Here is a 21,320-nt window from a genome sequence, read left to right on the forward strand (position 1 = left end):
AAACGTTACGTAACTCTCGAAACACGGGAAACTGCCGCATCAACGACCCGCAATTAAGAACGGCTAAGAAATGGCTTGGCAGCTTGGCACTTTCACCTCGTGAGCTCGTGATGTATTTCTTCCAATCTAACAAATGAATCTTTCTTCCATTGAGTACTCCATCCATGCGGGACTTTACGGAATGAGTGGACCGAAGTTACACAAATCGCCACATCCACTTGATGTTGACTCCAGGATCAGATACGAGCGCCATTGTCGGGTAAGAAAAGAAAAAAGGAAATTACGAGAATCTAATCAGATGATCTTATCCATGGATGGAAATCAGGAAATTACTTTTTCAAGGTCAACAGGGTTGATGGTGGAGAAGTTGGGCCGATGTAGACGAAAACAGTCAATGAATAATCCCATAATACCGTAAAGTAACTCGCTTGGAAGATGAACCCCCTCTTTGAATTTCTCGCATTCGTGCCAGTTGGTCTACCTGCAGGCTAGAAAAGACGTGCTTAATTTTCCGATTCTGACCCGCATATGATATCCGTTTTAATAACCGGTCTTTCCGGACCGGAATATTACAACAATGTTATCTGATCTTTTCGCACGTGGGTCAGAGTCGGGACGAGTAATCACCGGTGTACACGGATTGTCGGTGGTTCATTGGGATATGTGGATGTGTCAAGCCGTGTGGATTTGCTTGGACTCTTTTCTTCTTTTTTTTTTCACTCGTGTCAAAATTCAACGCACTAAGCGATTGTGGGAACCGGGCAGGAATTTTCTTGTTTCAAGTTGAGATTGATTAATACCGCGTATGGCCGTTTCAAGTGGATGGAAACAATTGTAATTTACAAAGTAACTTACAGAACACAATACCGCTGTACTAGCGTCACATACATCATGTAATAAAAGTACGTAAGTTTGAAAGTTCTAGATGGGTGTGGAGCCAGGAATTTTCGAATTGTTTTTGTTGCATTTTTCTTTAAATTTCTCTATCCCTGGTTGAAGGTGAATTAGCTGCCCAAAGTTTCTCAAGTTATATCCCTCACCCAGGAACCAAGTGATATTTCAAAATGGGGCCAAAAACTCAGAATTAACAATCCAAAAAAATTATCAGATCTTTATGAGATTACACTTTTTTGGGTTCCTTGGGAAAAATAAAATGACCGGGATATGGACCACGGTTATAAATTACTAGCGGGTATCACTATCTTATCATGGATCTGATAAGACCGATAAGATGATTCCACCTTAACGGTTTCTCAATATGAGATGAGAATTTCACACCCATCACAGCTTGGAATTGATCCAATTTGGTGAACGTTTCTCCACAAACGCTCGGATTCCTTCGGCAAAGTTGGCACCACTGTACAGGTGGGGATACCATTGATCCGCCAGAGTCGTCACTGCCTCCTCCGCGCTACCGGCCTCCCAACTCAACCGAACTCCCATCCGGCCCACAATGAGCGCATCAGGACTATTCTTGCACATCTCTTCGGCGAGCTCTACTGCAGCTTGCGCAACGTCTTTTTCTGCTTCCACCACCCGGGTGATTAGACCCCAGTCGTAGAGTAAGCTGGCCGGCACCGTCCGCCCCGTTAACACGAGATCCATGGTCCGTTGGAGTCCCATTGTCCGGGTGAGTCGTGGTAGACATCCTGCAACGGGCACGATACCTCGCTTGACTTCTGGAAGGGAGAAAATGGCGGATGCAGATGCGATGACTAGATCGCAATTCGCTACCATCTCGAAACCGCCGCCCATGCAGATACCGTTCACAGCGGCGATAATCGGCTTCTTACCGCTGCGACGCGGTAATCCTGCGAGTCCAGGGGGAGACATATCATTGACAACTCCTGCTTTGACCATCGCATTCCATTCTAGTGTAGCATTGTTATTAGTAAATTGTGCAGTGTCGGACTGTACGACATGTAGCTTACCTCCTAGATCTGCACCAGTACAGAAGGCTCGGCCATTGCCCGTAATAATGCCCACCCATAGACTTTGATCTTGATCGAATTGCTCCCAGATCTTTGCGATCTCAGAACTGGTCTGTTTATTGATAGAATTGAGTTTCTCAGGTCGGTTCAAAGTGACCTGCACCACCCGTTCATGCGGGAAGGAGACATCGAAATGCTCGTAATGCAGGGGGCCGGATCGTAGGGACATGACGGGTATGAAACTGGGTCTAAAGCCACAAGGGAGATGATATGTCAAGCGCTTCTTTTCAGGTTCTGCAAAGCTGCCAGTGACCCGCTTGCCCTTTTAGTTGATCGCAAGCTCCCGATTATTGACGGAGTACCTCGGATACTCCGTGGAAATTTGCTCTGACAAGCAGGAAAGTGGCGTCGGGAGAGCCTTGGAACCCCAATGATATACCCACCGAGGCCACGGAGGTGGAGAACCGAGGGCCTAAGAGTTGATTTCGGAGCTTGTTACTGTTTTTTTCAAGTTTGAATCGTCCGAGTCTGAAACATACCCGTTCTGGGTCTAGTGAAGAGCAAATTATGAGGTCCGCTTACTTGACGAGATTCAATATCTTCAAATTGAAATCCGATGCCTCGGCTTTGGGCTGATTTAAGGTAGCTCGGCTCTTCTTTTCCAAGGTTCCCTTTTTCGATCCTGCAATTATCTGATTAATCTGATAAATAATTTTCCCCATATATTTCCCTTTCTTCATTCTTTTCCAAACCTCACGAATAAGGTCAACCTGTCCGTGTGAGAATAATATATCTTCCAAGGTTGTATATATCAACAACAATCATGGCCACTCACACTTATCCCGCTGTGAAGCTTCCCCATCCATTTCTCACCGCCTACCGGGTGCACACCGTCGAAGCATCCAAGCGTGTGTTGATCCTACAAGATCAGCCTACAACTGGTCGACCTCTGCCTGAGCCATTACACCTCGAATCCCTCTCATGGCGTGATTTGAGCTTCCGTCCCAAGGAGGAGCAGCCTCCCGCCAACAACAACACCGCATGGGGTCGAGCCCGCCGTAGCCCGGAGACCGTCTTCCAATGGACCGATAAGACCCCTTCTTTGGGTCAGATCTGGGGTGTTGTCCATGCGATCTACCTTGCCTACCCCACAAACGAATACTTCCGTGTGACACTTGATGGTGAGGGCAAGGAGATCCTGCGGACTGAACTGCTTGCGACCGGTCTGGCTATCGAGCACCCCAAGCCATGGGGTAAGAAGGAGCTGCCAACCGAGCAAGCAGAGGAACTGCTTGTTCTGAGAAGTTCATTCTGGCAGGGTGCAGCTTCCCCTGTGGGCCCACGGCCGATCTGGGTTGCGGGTGACGGGATTGACGGAGTTGCGCGTGAGTCCTTGGACAGGTATCCCATTCAACCGGAGAACTACCACTTCACGAATAAGTTCCCCGAAGAGCCAGTATACACACGACACCCGATTCGTCGCCCGAAACCCGCTCCTGGCTCCATTGCATACAGCCGCTACATCCCCGAGATCGATGAACACTTTTCGCTGGAGGTTGTGAACTGGGAAGATGCTGAGCACTTGAAGCTCTTCAATACCTGGCAGAATGACCCTCGTGTGGCAAAGGGCTGGAACGAGACTGGCACATTAGATCAGCATCGGGAGTACCTGCGCAAGCTGCACGTTGATCCTCACGTTCTTTGCTTGTTTGGCCGCTTCAACGAGACCCGTTTCTCGTATTACGAGCTGTACTGGGCTAAGGTAAGAGCGACCACTTATTTTACATCCATGCGACCCAGAATACGTCTCAGTTAATGCTAACTAAAATGTTTTATAGGAGGACCACTATGGAGCTCACTACAATGCTGGAGACTACGACCGTGGTCGTCACTCCCTTGTTGGTAATGCCTCGTTCCGTGGTGCCCAGCGCGTCAACGCCTGGTACTCCAGCTGTATTCACTATTGTTTCCTGGATGACCCACGCACAGCAAATGTTGTCGGTGAGCCCCGTGCCACTGGCTCGATCATTCTGTCCTATGAGAATGCTCAGGGTCTGACGATCGGCTCGTATGTTGATCTTGGCCACAAGCGCTCCGTGCACTCGATCGCCAGCCGAGAGAAGTGGTTCCAGCTGTGCCCGATCTTCTGGGATGGACGTGAGCGTCCCCTGGAGTCTGCTGATCGTGCGGCTTGGAATGCTAAGCTCTAAGTTAGGTTGAGTTGAAGATTGGCTTTTGTTATGTATAGTCCTTTTTGTTTTCTGTGGGTTCATGCAGGGTCAGGGTTGCAAGGTTTAGCTGGTTTTGTTTGTAAAAGCTTTTCTTAGAATATAGTTCATTCAAGTTTTCTTGACCAGATTTCCTTGTTCGTAATACTAGTAGATACATCGATTCATTAGCTCTTGGGGAACACTTGAAGCTCCGAATATCAGACTGAAGTCTTAGTAGCTCTTTTCATTTTAATATTCCTATGGATGAAAAATTAGAGAAGAACAGGAAATTGCAATTTTTGAGTGTAGTGGCACTGGCAACGCGCCACAACACACTGGGAGTATCAAAAGAGTAAATCTATATAACACAAAGGCCGAAAACAGCTGAATTACGTGTACATTGTATCAATTTCAGAGATATCATCCCTGTTCAAGTCTATCTACTAAAAAGCAGCGGCATTGACAGGGATTAGGGTATATAAACGAGAGAAGAAAAGAAAAAACAGGAAATCCTTTTCCGCACGCGAGCCTAGGAAAGAACATCGATCTATCTAGAAGACCATACCCTTAACCTGGGGCACAGCCTTGAGATCGATGTTGCGGATCATCATGGTCCAGATAAAGGCCAGAGCCATAAGACCAGTGCCGACAGCCAACATTCTGGTCTGGGCATATCCGTACGCTTGCTGGATAGCAATGCGAGTGGGGGTGCCGACCGCGTAGCTGAGCTGGGTATCGAGGTTCTCGTAGATGCTGTCAAAATTGTCCATGGCTGACTCGGGCAGGTACATACGCAGAGCATTGGGGTAGGTATTTTGCCAGATAGCACCGGAGATGGTAGCTCCCATCGCGTCACCGATGGTACCGACGACGTTCAGCAGGGCCAGAACAATAGCAAAATGCTGGTGGTCAACAGCAGCCAGAATGGCGAGCTGCTCGACAATAATGAATACACTACCACCGATGGAGATGAAGACCTGGCACATGATAAGGTAGCCGACGGACTGGTTGGGGCGACGGAAGTAGATCATAAGACCCTGGGCAAAGATGTATAGGGGCACGGCGATCCAGAGGAGCCACTTAAAGCGGCCAGAGCGGCGGATCAGGAAACCGACACCCAAAAGCAGGACACCGGAGACGATATCGAAGATACTGGAGACGTATCCGGCCTCGGCAACGCCAAGGTCGTTGACGACCTGGAGGAACGAGGTGAAGTAGTTGTCCCAACAATAGTAGCAGAGCTGGTAGGTTGCATCCAGCAAACAGGCACCGAGCACAGTACGGTTCCAAAGGAACTTGAACTCAAAGAGACGCTTAGGAGCGAACTTCCATTCGTAAATGATGAAGATGAAAAGGAGGCTGAAACCAACAACCAGCATCGCGATAATGTAGCCAGTGGCCCATGTGTTCGGGGCACTGTTAGCGATATCGAAGGGGAGGAGGAAGAGAACGAGACCGGCGGAGAAAAGGAAGACACCGAGAGCTGTTGGAACGAGTCAGTTTGTTGCCGGACAATTTTTATCTGAGACTGGATATTCGACTCACCATCGAATTCGATAACATAGAACTTGATGTTCTGCCAGATGGTGCGGCCACTGGGCTGCTTAACGACGTGACCAGCCTTCACAGCTTTGCGGATGTTGTATTTCAAGAGGATATACAGCGGAGCAGCGACAATGGGGAAGACAATAGCAAATACACCGAAACCCCACTTCATACCGATCTGGTTAAGAATATCATTGGCAGCGTTGGAACCACCGAAGGCAGTGATGATATAGGGAGAAGAAGTAAAGGCATAAGCGAGACCTCGACTCTTCAGCATGGACGCATCGGCAGTCATTAGATCAACACAGAAGGTCATACCACTGAAGCCAAGGTTGTAAAAAACCTAGTGAAGGAGTGTCGTTAGGAAAGTTCTTTCTTCATGCAGAAAACAGCGCAAAGAAACTTACATAGGCAGCGCAGAAGGTAGGAAGATTGCTACAAGCAGCCATTATGATGAGGCCGATGGTAGAGCAGAAGACCATGAAAGCAAAACCCTCGGCACGACCCCATAGATCCATCATCTTGCCGAGAGGAATGTAGCAAGCAGCAGACACAGCGGACGAAACAATATAGATGACGTTCAACAGAGAGTGGGCGTCCCACTCGCTGGTCAGGTAGGGCGTTAAGTTGCCCAATACGGAACCCTGGAAGGCATTTATGAAGTAAAGTAGCCAGATGCTGTTTTGCGAGATTAGTTTTACTTCACTAGACGTATCGCAATGGCGAGGGATATTTACTTCGCGAATAACATGATCAGAGATCGTCTGCTCCAAGTCTGGGTCACAGCCTCCATATCGGCAACACCACGCTGGGTGTTCTCGTCGGGAGCCACGAAACGAGGTTCATTGTTATTATCATCTTGAGAAGAGGGAGGAGGAGTGGCACTCTCAGGATCGACCTGGCCCTTCTCGTTCACAACGGTGGTCTGTTGTTCAACAGGCGTGTTATCTTCAGAAGACGTAGTCTGTGCATTGGTAAGGCCCTTCTCGGAAACATAGTTCTCGGAGTGAGACTCCGTAAAAGTAGATTCCTCATGGCCGTTCAAATTGACAGTAGTAACGACTTCCGAAGATTGCTCAGTCGATCGCTCCACCGACTGAGTCGATCGACTCAAAGAGTTGAACAACGGCATGCTGATCTCACAAGGACTCAAAAATCAATATGAAGATCTCAGACCCTTATTAGACCCTTAAGACGCGGGAAAACCCCGACCCTTATATGAAAAAACGGGACCCTCGCAGCTGCCCATCTTACCCTTTCACCCACCGATTGATAAATCCCGAAATCGGCTAGTAAGAATCAAAAGTAAACCTTACATTGCATGAAGCCAAGCAGGCCAAGAGCCAAGAGTCATTAGTGACGACGACATCCAATTTGCTGATCGAGAACAGTGAGACAGGAAGGTTGATAGCCGGATCCACCAATCCCTTCATCTGTGGCGTTGTATAGATGGACGAGATTAACTCAAAGTGAGTTTGACGCTCAGACATTCAAGGGTCTGCCCAACAAGGAAGAGTGTAGGATCAAAGTGGATCAGCTGGAACAATCCCATATTATGGGCAATCCTTTGAAGTGGTGGATAGAACTGGTAAACCCCCGACATACTGTACACAAAAATGAGGTTGGTTGGAAACTAGTTCGGTCTGGTCACATCGTGTAATACATAGTCCATACATGTAACGCCGTCGTAAGTTACCGTATGTATGCGGTACAAGCGGTATTCGCGGGAGACGACTTGGCCTCGTGTATGGAACCCACACCCCTCCATCGCTTCCAAAATTTGCTCACGCAATTGAATAATAAGTTACTTTTGAAGGCAATGGTGGAGAAAAATTATCTGATCCTTCCAATTGACATGGTGGACCGATGTCGGCTGAATCCGAAACCACTCTTATCTTCTCAAAGAAAAAAAAAAGATTACTCCAGCAGGACATCCACATCGGACCAGCGAGGAGCCGACACGAAGACCAAGAGAAAAAAAAGTGGCTCTAGTCGTCATCGAATTGGAATTCTTCATGTGGATTCGACGGCTTCATCAGGTATAGTTCCCCCTGATTGATAAGATTTGAGCTTGGAATTCCTTCAGCAAGCTCTTTTAGCTCCAGCAACCCATTCCTTCCTCGGCAGAAGTTTCTTTGTCTGGCTTTCTCTTCATTCTTTTGGGGAATCCTGATGCGCAAATCCATTGATAGCATCTGAGTACTCTTTTAGTAAGGAAGCAAGAAACTCTAGTCCTGGTTGCCAGCGAAAGCTGCGTTCAAACCCCGACACGATGAAGGGTTTCAAGAAAGTGACCGACTATTGTCGGCTTTTGGTGGCCTGCAATCCATCGAAATGGGAGATTGTAATGATTTTCGTGGGATTCTTCAGTGCTATTGCATCTGGTGTCCCATTCCCAATTATTGGTATCGTTTTTGGTCAACTGCTCAACGACTTCAACTCCGCGACTTGCTCCTATTCCGATGGCACCGCAAACTCGTCCTCTGAATCCTCCGACCAGAGTTCCATCAATGGTGAAATTCTTCTCATCCTGTACCTCGCCATTGCGCAATTCTTCACCATCTATATTCATCTGACATGTTGGACCATGACTGGCGCACGCTTGGCGCAACGACTCCGCGAAAACTACCTGAAGAATTTGCTTCGTCAGGAGCCTTCATTTTTCGATAATCTGCCTCCTGGAGAAGTCGCATCGCGTCTCAACAGCGATATTCAAACCATTCGATCGGGTACCTCTGAGAAGGTTGGAATTGTTTTGTCGGCCATTTCGTTCTTTATCACTGCCTATATTGTTGCCTTCATCAAGGACTGGAAACTTGCATGCATGTTGCTGTCGCTTATTCCAGCCTATCTGTTGATGTCATTTGTTGGAAGTCACTATATCGAGAAGTACGCCAGCCGCATGTCAGACCATGCTGCTAGTGCTGCTTCTATCGCTTCAGAGGCCCTGAACAACACAGTCGTCGTGCAGGCCTTTGGCGCCAACGCCCGTTTGGAGGAGAAGTTTTCCAAGGCGCTCAAGCTGTCAGAGACTGAAGGTCTCAAAAAGGCTCTTGCTGTCGGTATCCAATCTGGTGTGCTATATTTCATTGCTTATGGTGCGAACGGTCTGGCTTTCTGGCAAGGTGCCAAGGGAGTTGCAGAGAATGTTGAGACAGGATCAGGAGGTGTGACCGTCGGTGCAACCTTCACGGTCATTTTTGTGTTGATTGAAGGTACGTGGCCATCGAATGAAGCAGTTTCAAGGTCGGAATTCTAACTTTCTTTTGCAGCTACATTGATGTTCAGTCAGGTCTCGCCATTTTTGCACTTGTTTGTCCAGGCCGTCGCTTCATACTCTAAGCTGCGCGATGATATTGAGCGTGTGCCTCAGATTGATGGTACTTCCGAAGCCGGCATTCGTCTCACCCAGGCAGAAGGTGGCTTTGAGCTCAAGAACATCTCCTTCACTTATCCCTCTCGACCTGAAATCACTGTTTTGGACAACATCAGTATGAGCATCCCTGCCAACAAGCACACTGCTCTTGTTGGTCTGTCCGGAAGTGGAAAATCGACCATCGCAGGTCTTGTCACCCGACTGTACGACCCCAATGATGGTCAGATCACTTTCGATGGCCATGATATCCGTGATGTGAACGTCAAAGACTTGAGAAGTTACCTCAGTCTTGTCCAACAGGAGCCTTCTTTGCTTGATCGGTCTCTTTTGGAGAACATTGCCCATGGTCTTATCAACTCGAGCAACCCAAGCCACGCCCATCTGAAAGAAGTTTTTATTCGTCCTGATTTGGAAGATCTTGCAGCATCACTTAGAGATGGTAAGGATCTTGCGACAGAGGCTGAGAAGTATGGATCTGACATGGTCGAGATTGTGGAGCTGGTCAAGAAGGCCACAGTCCTGGCTGATGCTGATGGCTTCATCTCACGTCTGCAATATGGTCTTGGTACAGTAGTTGGATCCAGTGGACGTTTGATCAGTGGTGGCCAGAAACAGCGTATTTCCCTTGCTCGGGCTCTGATCAGAGACCCTGCGGTTCTTATTCTCGATGAGGCGACTGCATCACTGGATTCTCGCAGTGAACAGCGCATTCAAAAGGCGATCAACAACATTGCCACTGGTCGTACTGTGATCACTATTGCCCACAGATTGTCAACAATTACCGGAGCGGACAACATCATTGTTATGCACAAGGGTGTCATCGTGGAGCAGGGTAACCATGCCGAATTGATGGCTAAGGATGGATCATACGCCGAACTTGTCAAGTTACAAACCCTTAGCAGTACCCCTGACAAGAACGACACCACCGTCAGTGTTGACACCGTTAGCAAGTCCGATCAAAGCTCTGTGACTGCCGGTGACGTTGAGAAGGCTGAATCTTCAAACGCTTCATTCGAAAACATCAAGAAGGTTCCTTCTCCCGAAGAGACCCCAGTTGTCGACTCTGCTGAGGAAAAGGAGGGAGAGGAGGAAGGAGAGCTTGAGGCTCCCCGAAAATCTCTCTGGGCTCTTATCAAGGGTTATGCCCCAACTACACGTCCTCATTTGCTCGTCATCGCTCTCGCCCTGATCGGTTCCGTCATCGTCGGAGGTGCCTTCTCCGGTGAAGCTGTTATCTTTGGTAACACCGTTGGTGCTCTGGAGCCTTGCAATACCCCATCTTATATTCGCTCCAAGGGTTCCTTCTACGGTCTTATGTTCTGTGTTCTTGCCATCATCGAGCTCTTCGCCAATGTCGCCAGTTGGGCTGGATTCGGTTATGTCTCCGAGAAGATTGTTTACACCGTGCGTGTTCTGTCCTTCCGCTCTCTATTCGAGCAGGATCTCCAGTGGCATCAGTCTAATGGTCGCTCCCCTCCTTTGCTTCTTGGATACATCACCCGAGATGGTAACGCGCTGGCTGGTCTCAGTGGTTCTATCATCGGTACCCTGTTCTCCATCACTGTCAACCTCTTTGCTGCGATTATCTTGACACACATCATCGCTTGGAAGGTCGCTCTGGTCTGTCTTGCATTGGTGCCTCTCCTTCTTGGAGCTGGTTTCATGGAACTTATGGTTCTTGGTCGATTCGAGGAGCGTCACGAAAACGCATATGCGCAGTCAGTTGACATTGGTGTTGAAGCCATTAGCAACATCAAGACTATTGCCGCTCTTTCTCTTGAAGATGAAACTTTGAAGACATACCGCAAATCCCTACGAGGCCCTCGCAAGGAAACTTTGACAGTTACCCTGCAAGCAAGTGCCTGGCAGTCAACTACCTACTTCCTTGGTAACTGTGTCAACGCTCTGGCGTACTGGTGGGGTGGCAAGCAGATTCTCAACGGTACCTACACTCAGACTCAATTCCTGATCGTCGTTTTCTCCCTACTCGTCAGTGCTCTTCTGTGGAGTCAGATGTTCGCCCTTGCACCTGAGCTTTCCCAAGCCCGAGCTGCCATGGCTAGAATCCTGGATCTGATTGAGCAAGGCTCCGACAAGATGCGTGGTCGCATCCCTACTCATGCACCAAACGTCATCCAGGGAGATCTTGAGTCCACTGAGGCCAAGGCTATCCAGACTGATAACAAGGCTTCCAGCGTTCAGCTTCGGGATGTGCATTTCGCGTACCCCGCTCGACCAGATATGAAGGTGTTGAACGGTCTCACTATCGATATCAAGCCAGGTCAATTTTGTGCCCTCGTCGGTCCCAGTGGAGCCGGTAAATCAACAATCATCTCCCTTGCTGAACGTCTTTACGTTCCCGAATCCGGGTCTATTCTGATTGATGGACTGGACGTCACGAAGACACGCGATCCCTCATTCCGTAACAACATCTCTCTTGTTCCTCAAGAGAGCGTCTTGTTTGAGGGTAGCATTGAGTTCAACATTGGTTTGGGTGCCAGACCCGACCGTGATGTGACCCTGGAGGAGATCATGGACGCCTGCAAGCTTGCCAACATCCACGAGACCATTATGGCGCTTCCAGAGGGATACAAGACCATGTGTGGACCAAACGGTAACCAGTTCTCTGGTGGTCAGAAGCAGAGATTATCAATTGCCCGTGCGCTGGTTCGCAAGCCCAAGCTATTGATTCTGGATGAATCCACCAGTGCCCTGGACGCTGAGTCTGAGAAGCTTCTTCAAGATGGACTCGAGAAGGCTGCGAAGGGCATTACCGTGATTGCGATTGCCCATCGTCTGCATACCATCCGCAAGGCAGATGTCATTTTCTTGATTGATGGTGGAAAGTGCACAGATCGTGGATCCCATGAGGAGCTCATCGAGAGATCGGAGAGCTACCGGTCCAACGTCATGCATCAAACTGTGGCTACTTAACCCAGTTGCAAAATTTTTGAATCATTTTAGATCTTCTGTTTAATACCTGACGGTGCTGGCGTTGGAGCTGGCTGTCATCATCTTTTCAACTGTATATAGCGTTGCATTGTCTCTTTTTTTCTCTCTTCGTAAATACGAGATATCTCATTTAGACCGAGAATTTTACTAAGTCTTCTTTTAATTGCCTCAACGATGGAATTCTTATAATAATATGGTGCCCAAGATCCTGTAGGTCAGGTTGGCGGTATCCCTACTTGGGGGTTATATTGATTTTCGTTTCTTCACCGCCTGGCAGAATATCCACCAGTTGGCTATATGTCGCACGACGTACCCCAAGGCACCGCACGCAGCGCTACCACTTTTACTACAAGGATACGGAGTTCTACTAGGAAGTAATATCGGAATCATTTGGAGTGGATTGATTATTTAAAACAAGGTAGAATTTAATTTAATTTAATTTTTTTTTGATATCTAAATGCAAGGGTAGTAAGTAGTAGAGATCCTTCAAGGAACCAGGTCTCCCTTATATTTCAGTAAAAAGTTCCCCGGGTAACCTCTCTACCCGGCTATAGTGTACCGGCCTAATGACCCGTTTGGGGGACATTGATACGTAAATTAGGTATGCAGGGCCAAGTTTAAGTGGGAGAGATGATCCCTGCGGGCGGGAAGGAATCGGCTTCGGCTGGGATAATGTCTTTTTTTTAATTTTTTGATATTTTTTACCTATTATACTTCTGACCTTTCTCTTTCTATTGAAACTTTCAGATCCTCAAAATAAAAATAATTGAGCGAGCTAGAAGGTGTTATGTGCTGAGGATGGATGTATCAAGTGAGAGCATCAGGGCTGGCCACGCATTTCTGATTTTGAAGGGCCTGGGTTCGATTCCTGGCCTTGCTGAATTTCTTTTCTTTTTTTGTTAGTACTACATAGATTCGACTATCTTTCTTAATTTAATGGAAACCAGTTCAATTTATAAAGACAAGTACTGAAAAGAGACAAGTACAACAAAATGCTATGCAAAGATCATTTAGAATACTTCAGCATCAAGCAAAGCCTCCACCTTTTGTTCACTCAGCTCCAGCACAGTAGCAGCAAGCTCGTCCAGGGTTTCACCAACAAACACAGCATCCTGTTCACTTCCAACAAGACCAACATGTGTCTTTCCCTCCTTAACGAATGAAACAACCTTCAACGGCTTGGGCGAGTCACCATGAGGGTTCAGAATATCCACCTTGCAGCTTCCACCAGCAAAAGGCATGGTATCAAAGTCATCCCAATCTTGATGATGGACCAGTGAGTCATAGAACTGACCCTCGGACCACTCAGTGCACTGCTGAGCAATCTTCTCAAAGCCCATGAAATCGTATGCGGCCGACTCGGCGCTCTGCTTCTGTACGAACTGTAGAAGATCCATTGCTGTCCAGTGTGACTCGAAGAGAACGCGGATCGGGGTGAGTTGGTAGCACGGTCCGACGATATTCTCCACGTCAGGGAGATCGACTGTTCGGCCGGAGGTGACGCCTCCAAAAGCGACGTCTGATTTGCGGAGACGGCGAGCCAAGAGCAACGCCCAGGCTGCAGTGAGAAGGTTGGCGGTAGTAATATACTCCAAGGGCTTGGAGTTCTCAACAGCCTTGGTCTTGAAGATGCCGCGGTCGGTAGGTTGAGTTGTGGGACCTTCCAAGACGGAGAGAGAGGAGCCCTGGAGGAGATTGCTCCAGTAGGTAACGGCTGTTTTCTGAACACGTTCGTCGGAGATGCGACCAATGTACACGTTAAATGGCTGGTGAGCCGCGATCTCGCCTCCGGTGTAGAAGGTCTCCAGATCTTGCAGCATTCGTGGGAGAGAGACACCATCATATTGAGCGTGGGATAGACCCAACACGAGGCAATCGCGCCCGTCTCGGCCTTCCACGTGAAGAATCTGCAGGAATGATGAGCCGAGCTTGAATTCAAGCTCAGCGTGGACCTCGCAGACCTCTTTAACAGATTTCTCCAGATCGTCGTCGGCAAGGTGCTTGGTCAGGGGTGTTTCCATTTCCTCCAAGACGACCTGGTAGAACTTGGATTCATGCTCCACAAAGACTGTTCGGAGAATTTCATGAGCCTTGATGAGCTCATTGCAGGCGTTAAGAAGCTTCTCCCGGTCAATACCCTCATCGAAGAATAACATGTTATATTGAATGCCAGTTCGGGGAGCATTCAAAGTAGCCTTGATGTCCACAACCTGAGAATCAGTTACTGGAGCAATATCGTGAATGGCCCAGTTGGGGTTTGCAAGTTTCGGGTGAACAATTCCAGCATTAACATCTGACTGACCCAGGGCAGAAAAGGGCTTGTAAGGCTTCACATCCTGTTTGGAAGCCTGGTCGAGCTTCAGGACACGGGCCGCATCTCCAAGACGCATGTGCTGGAAGATGTCGGCCACACTCAAGCCATGTCCCTGGGTGCGCAGACTGGAAACCAACTTCATGGCCAAGACAGAGTCACCACCCAGGCGGAAGAAGTTATCGTCCAGGTCAATCTTTTCGGGCTCCATGCGAAGGATGTTGGCCCAGGCAGTTCGCAGGATATTCTCCTTTGGTGTTAGATTGGCCTGTGCGGATGTCTTCTTCCATGCCTCCTGGAAGCCTTCGCGGAGCTGCTGAAGCACGGATGCAGGGATACTTGAGGCTAGCTCGTTCAGACGAGCTTGGTAGTCATTATAATTTGTCTCAGCTGGCAACTCCTCAACCACAACATATGCCGAAGGAGCCATGTAAGAGGGGAGAGAATCCCGAACGAACTTGTCAAGTTTTCTCAGACCAAGAGCCAGGCTTGATGGCACCACAGTGCGGGTTGTCACTCGGAATTCCTTTTGGCCAAGCTCATAATTCTCGGAAGTAACTTCGATTTCCTTCTCCTTGGAGGAATGAGGCTGTAGGAAAATGACAAGCTCTGTCTGTTTCTCGCCATCTTCTGATACTGATTGGAAAACTGCAGTAGCAGCGCGTACAGTCGGCGAAAGATATGTGGCAAAGTGAGCCTCCAAATCAGCAATATTGACTGCATGACCCTCAACAGGCATGAGATCCTCTTTGCGACCGACATATACCAAGTTTCCATCCTCTTCCAGTTTCACAATGTCGCCTGTTGGCTGGGCTTTACCGGTGCGACCAGCGCAAGCGGAACTTCCAGCAGTCAGCCACGCTGGAGAATCGACAATCTCGCCAGAGAGAATATTACCCTCGAGCCAAAGTTCACCGACGCAGCCAATCGCTGCAAGATGGGATTCGTTGCGAGCATCGACTACCCAAGGTACAACAGCATTGGGGTACGGAGATCCGGCCTTGATGCCCAAGTTGGCGCGAAGCTTATTTGTGAACTCGTCGAGGGATAGCGGAGGAGTAGCATTCCATTTCCAAATATGGCTGAGTTCAGTATCAGGAATGCAGGAAACCTCCTCAAGCTTCCTTGAGATATTTCGTGTCAATTGATAACAAGCCATTTCCATCTGAGCAAGAACACGCTTCATCTGTGTAGGCTGGATCAGAGTGCTATCAAAGTTGGCACGGATTCTGAAACCGCCCTTGCGAATTCCACATCCGATCATGAGTGGGTAAGGGTTGAAGTGGAGTGCTTCCTGAACAACATCACCAACAGCAAAGCCCAGCTCGCTGACGGCGGAAGAGTCTGGCTCTGGCTGAATGACCAGGCCTGTAGGAGCCTCGCACGCATGTTGGGCATCGCGGCTGACCTTGCGGATATTCTGCATACCCAGATGCTGGTAAGGAGACCGAGTCAAGACTCCTTGTTGAACGGCTTGCAGGAATGACTCGATGGTAGTTTGACGGTTCACACGAATGCGAACAGGTACTGTGGCGATCAGGGGTCCAACAATCCCCTCGACTCCAGGCAAGGCAATGTCACGACCAGTAAGAGTCTCGCCAAACACAACATCATCACTTCCCGAGTGTTGAGAAGAGACCAGGGCCCATGCACCTCGAATCAAGGTAGCGAGTGTGAAAGGATACTTCGTGTTCGTCTGCACAGATACGGAATGTTCAACATTTGCGTCCGGGTAAGGCACAAAGTCTCTGGAGGGGAGACGAGGGAACTGAGGACCGACGGCATTCCTGAGCTCTCGGCGCCAGAACTCATCCATGGCGACCTCATCTGTGTCTTTGACCCATTTGACAAATTCTCTCATCTGAGTGGTGACCTCAACAGGTTGACCTTTCAAAGCTTCGTTGACCTTCTTCAGAATGACAGGCTCAGACCATCCATCGTAAACAACGTGGTGGATTGTCCAAACCATGTATTTTTGGCCATTGTCTTCGACAACAGCGTACCGAGCTAGACGATCTCCAAGCTGCATTCTATCATTCCGATCGCTCTCAAGGTATTTTTCAAGATTATCCGAGTCTCTCCAGTAGATGGTGTCCTGCAGCACAACTTGCTGGAGGCCGGGTTCTTGAAGTTGAGCAAGGCGGGTACGGAGGATGGGACTATGGGTGACCACTTCCTCCCATGCCTTCTTCCATGTATCAATATCAATGCTTGATGGGATGCTAGCCACACGCTGAGCGACATATGGTTTGACTGATTTCAATGAGAATGTGAAAAGTGACTCTTGTGTAGGGGTGCAAGGGTAGATATCCTCAATGGCAGTCTTCTTGAATCCATAGATCTGGGAAGCCTCTGCACAAGCATTCTCGGAATCCTGGGAGATCATTGAGAATGCAGCTGTTTCAGCTTGTGCCTCGACTTCATCACCCAGCGGAGTAATGACGTCAGCCATCGCAGAGAGTGATGGGTTGCCAAACATGCCGATGACAGAGAGATCAAGACCTTGAGACCGGCAAACGGAGACAAGCTTCATTGCTGCGACCGAGTCACCTCCCAGGGCAAAGAAATTGTCATTGAGCTTGATGTTCTCGGCTTCAAGCTTCAAAGTTTGAGCCCAGATCTCACGAAGACGCTTTTCGAGATCGGTCAGTTCTCGGTTGGCGGTTGTTTCATTACCGGTGTCCAACTGTCGCAGATCGATCGTAGTACCAAAGGCCCGGAGTTGCTTGCGATCGGTCTTGCCAGAAATTAAGACGGGGATATCATTGACGGGAATGTAGGCTGTGGGAACCATGTATCGAGGCACGACCTTGGCCAGTTCTGTGCTGAGATTGGAGAGAATGGCTCGCAGATCCTCAGAGGGCTCGGCAGCGCTCACGCCAGTGCCACCTTGTTCCTTCATAGCAGGTGTGGTGACGAAAGCGATAAGGGTTGCTTGACCTCCAGTACCCTGGGGCACAATAACTTCGGCAATGACATTGGTATCCGGGGGCAAGATAGCGCGCAGCTGACTCTCAATCTCACCAAGCTCAACACGCTGACCACGAAGCTTGACCTGGGTATCTTTTCGTCCAGCGAAGACAATACCACCAGAACCATCGGGATCGTATCTTCCAAGATCACCAGTCTTATAGAGACGACCGTGACGACCAGCATAATCTTTGTGGCCGGTAACAAGCCAGGAAGGATCTTCGATGAACACACTAGCCGTTTTCTCAGGGTCATTCAAGTATCCTTGACCGACGATGGGTCCCTCGACAAGTAATTCACCCACAGCGCCGATGGGCATCAGTTGTTCATGGTCATTAGGATCAACGATCCACATGGCAGCACCATTACCGGGTCCAATCGAAAGATAATCTCTGCCAGTGGCAGCGCTGCTGTTGATGGTGCACCCGATGGTACACTCGCAAGGACCATATCCAATAATAATTCGAGCATCCTGGCCCCAGATATTGGCATCTCTTGCTGGCACTGCCTCTCCTCCAAGACCAAGACCGTTTGTGAGTGACTTGATGACATCTGGATCCAGAATACGAGCAACCGACGGTGTCATACCGGCGTAGTTGATCCTCAATTTGCGAATCACATCGTTGATATCATTCAGACGATCATCATCGGATGGAATGCATAGACAACCACCCTGGCTGAGTGTGCAAAGCATACTGTCAATGCTAACGTCGAAAGCATATGACGCAAAATCGAGGACTCGGGAATCCTCCTTGTAGCCAACTGCCTGTGATCGAGGAATCAGACTGCTGGTGTAGGTTTCGTGCGAGATTGTGACACCTTTGGGTGTGCCAGTACTTCCAGAAGTGAAGATGATATACATTAATGTTTGTGGTGGCACTGTTGGGAGTGCAGCAATAACCTCTGACTTGGGGATCTCAGCAAATGCACTCTCTTCCACAACGAAAATCTTCTCGCTGGGCATGATCTGGCTCGAGAATTCAAATTGGTTTCGTGATGAAACCATTGCCTTTGCGCCGACCTGCGTTGCCATATTTTGAAGTCGGGCAAGCGGCAAGGTGGGATCCATAAGCGCAAAAGTTGCGCCCACTTTCATAACAGCCATCACTGCAATGATTGTCCACCTTGACTTTTCGAAGCAGACAGGCAATACATCATTCAGCTCGACGCCCATTTCCTTGAGCTTCCATGCCACATGTGATGACCATTGATCGATCTGACCGTATGTCAACTCGCCATCCCATGAATCTATGGCGACCTTGTCGGGAACTTTCTGGGCTTGTTCGGACACCAATTCATGTGAGCCAAAGCTATAGGTTGGAGGAAGCTCATGGTTGATGCGCCAAATTTCATCGAAATCGCATTCGGTCGGTTTGAGGGTCTCCTCGATGGAAGAGTGTGGGGTTGAGAGGTATGATTTAATAGTGTCGGCCAATTGCTCAACGTGGTGGTTCACGGTATATTCTAGCTGGTTTTTGGTGCTCCAAACAGGGCGAATTTCAATTTGTTCATTTTGGAAGCGTGCTTCAAGGAAGATTGCGCCCTTCATTTGATTTTATTAGCAAATTAATTAAAGATGGGTGCATTCAGGGCCTTTTACTCACTTCCTCGTTAGCTTCCGCATCTTGTGTTAAGGAACCGGTGCTGAGAAGGAGCGACGCCGAATTGGGCTCAGCGGGCGCAACTGATTTAATGTGCTTCAGAATAGCTTGAGCGACCTCTTCAGCGCCACTTTGCAGTCCTGGTACCAGAGTCTCGGTGGGTAGTTCATTATGACTCGACTTGAGGTCGGCATCATCGGAGTGCGTCTTGTAAGCCCATTCATAGCGAGGAAGAGTACCTTCGCGAGTGCGCATGAGTACAATGAGCCATGCGAGCAATACTACTTCCTCCTTCATGCCTGTTGGTGTGAATTCATCTCCTGTCGCAAGGTTGACAACTTGGAAAGACCGGAAGCCGTCGCTGTCCGCCGGACGGGACTCAACGGTTGACAGCGACTCAACGGCCCCGTTAATTTGGTGATCATTCTCTTGTATAGAACCCATACTTTCGACCATTACAGTTCTCTAAACTGAATCCCGGAGCGAATGTAAGGTGGGAGAAGAGGAGTCGAACCTCGGTCGTTCTTGAGCTTTGCGCAAATGCGAGCTGACTGAAAGGGCTTAGTGTACCATATATAACCCCCCGAACGTGCATAGGACTACCTGTCCCTTTCCGGTGACGACCCAACCGCGGGGCAAAGGGAAATGTTCCGTACAGTTACTGTATAAAGAGCGAGATCGGCAAGTGTGAGTGGATTCAATGCGCAGTCTTCAAGTTTCAGTCTAGCCGAGACTGTTGACTTGCAGAAATAAAAAGCAAAATAAATCCTTAAAAACATGTTTGAAATCATTACTGCTCGTTTAAAATTGGCATTTCCATGGAAATGATTTTAATTCGGCTTGTTCAAAACCCACTTGTCCTGTTATCTGTCAGGCTTGCGGTGAATAATTTTTATCAGATCCGTCTGATGGTGGATCGAAATCTTATCCGATTGGCGTATTTACGTGTATCGGAGCATGACAATGTACCAAAAAACGCTCGAGCATGAAATTGAAACAAAACGAAATAAAAACAAGGAAATTGTCCACGGGTTAATCATGACAGAATGAAACTTTCCTGTAAATAACGAATTGAAAATTAACCTGAATATCTGGATCTTGAAGGCGCGCCTCCCGCGATGTTGGGCCTCTTGGCTCGCTTGTTTCCCCCCCCCCTTGTGAACTAATGGGTGAATGGGTGACCTTGGTCGTTTATTTGTCTCCTTTCGGAAAAAATCAAGTTGATGCAATATGACTTTGACCCCTGATCATAATTAAAGCCTATTTCGACAATGTAATGGTTTGTGCCAAGTCTCTATATATGCGCATTTCATATATCAAAAGTCCACCATGACTCTGGAAGATGCCTTCAGGTCTCAAATTCTCTGATGGAGCCCCATCATGCCACTACTTTGGACCCATTTTTCTGGAGATGAGAGTTACCGACCAACCCAGGCGCATTGCCAACTTACAAGCAAAGCCGTACGTGTATCCATCCATGTTCGGGCATGATCGTTGGGTAGAGGACAAAGCTATCGGTTGGAATTAAGCTGAACCATCAAACTAGCCTCTGAAAGAAGTCATTTTATGCATCTTATTATGCTTTAGCTTCTTATTTCTCCTCTTTACCTGCATAATGAGGTTGCAGCTGGCGGTCCTTCAGTCTCAACTTGGAATTGTATTCCGTCCGCCCCCGAAAAGGTCTGCGCACCATACGATAATCAGATTGTTTTCCGGCTAAACCGCCAAAAACCTGATTAGGGTAGGGTTTGGTCTAAATCAAGTCATGGTCGTTTTAGCATCGGAGATGGACCCACGTTGTCTTTTACTGTCTTAAATCCCTCGGGCCATGTCATTGGACGTAATATACCAATTGCCCGTTACAGATGTATTTTACCCCGGTGGGTCGTAAGGTATTACGTTGAGTACGATACAGAATACGCCTCTCCTTATACGGTAACATACCCACGGGTATCGTTCGGATACACTGATACCATTATGCAACAAACCCTAAGAACTGCCTCAGTGGATTCAGGCCTCAGGAACTTGCTCGGTTTTTTTCTTTCCCGATAAAGAGCTCCATAATTCTTAGCTATGACAGATTTCAAGTCCTTCAAGAACCGAATCTTCCAGGGGTTTCAGTTCGGCAGGATCAAGCGAGCACCCGAATGAGATCATTTATCAAGTGGGTCAACGGCGCAGCAAGCGGGTCTAGGGCACCACTCGCACGTTGCGATGCCGACGGAACCCGAACACACAGAGCAAGAGCCACCTGAAAGCCCGGTCTCGGAAATTAGTTTGATCTGATAACGGGCAAGCTACATGAACCCCCGCGGCAAAATACATAACCCGGAGGCACAAGACTCCTGCATCCCACGAACACGTATCACCAACTGCTATACACTTCCACATTCACAAATTGAGGATCTGCACAAATATACACAT

The 21,320-nt window shown here is 48.5% G+C and overlaps 5 protein-coding genes across 5 annotated transcripts; 2 read left to right on the forward strand and 3 right to left on the reverse strand.

Annotated features, from left to right (window-relative positions):
- Nucleotides 1-1,281: 1,281 nt before the first annotated feature.
- Nucleotides 1,282-2,160, reverse strand: sidH (enoyl-CoA hydratase/isomerase family protein; the record flags this gene model as incomplete). Its single annotated transcript, XM_057088387.1, has 2 exons — nt 1,282-1,871; nt 1,932-2,160. The coding sequence occupies 2 exons, from the start codon at nt 2,158-2,160 to the stop codon at nt 1,282-1,284; spliced, it is 819 nt and encodes a 272-aa protein (XP_056948216.1).
- Nucleotides 2,161-2,754: 594 nt separating this feature from the next.
- Nucleotides 2,755-4,141, forward strand: N7483_004951 (GNAT family N-acetyltransferase; the record flags this gene model as incomplete). The annotated part of the gene is made up of 2 exons (XM_057088388.1): nt 2,755-3,693; nt 3,770-4,141. 2 exons carry the CDS (start codon nt 2,755-2,757, stop codon nt 4,139-4,141), a joined length of 1,311 nt encoding a protein of 436 aa, XP_056948217.1.
- Nucleotides 4,142-4,692: 551 nt separating this feature from the next.
- On the reverse strand, nt 4,693-6,818 carry N7483_004952 (MFS general substrate transporter; the record flags this gene model as incomplete). The annotated part of the gene is made up of 4 exons (XM_057088389.1): nt 4,693-5,624; nt 5,687-6,029; nt 6,094-6,364; nt 6,424-6,818. The coding sequence occupies 4 exons, from the start codon at nt 6,816-6,818 to the stop codon at nt 4,693-4,695; spliced, it is 1,941 nt and encodes a 646-aa protein (XP_056948218.1).
- A 1,140-nt stretch (nt 6,819-7,958) lies between these two features.
- N7483_004953 (ABC transporter ATP-binding protein) lies at nt 7,959-11,996 on the forward strand (the record flags this gene model as incomplete). The annotated part of the gene is made up of 2 exons (XM_057088390.1): nt 7,959-8,901; nt 8,959-11,996. The coding sequence occupies 2 exons, from the start codon at nt 7,959-7,961 to the stop codon at nt 11,994-11,996; spliced, it is 3,981 nt and encodes a 1,326-aa protein (XP_056948219.1).
- A 1,028-nt stretch (nt 11,997-13,024) lies between these two features.
- sidD (nonribosomal peptide synthase SidD) lies at nt 13,025-19,340 on the reverse strand (the record flags this gene model as incomplete). The annotated part of the gene is made up of 2 exons (XM_057088391.1): nt 13,025-18,838; nt 18,900-19,340. 2 exons carry the CDS (start codon nt 19,338-19,340, stop codon nt 13,025-13,027), a joined length of 6,255 nt encoding a protein of 2,084 aa, XP_056948220.1.
- Nucleotides 19,341-21,320: the final 1,980 nt, after the last annotated feature.

This window comes from Penicillium malachiteum, assembly GCF_028827825.1.
Source record: "Penicillium malachiteum strain IBT 17515 chromosome Unknown utg000002l:1.0-8849297.0:1.0-8852440.0, whole genome shotgun sequence".
NCBI lineage: Eukaryota > Fungi > Ascomycota > Eurotiomycetes > Eurotiales > Aspergillaceae > Penicillium > Penicillium malachiteum.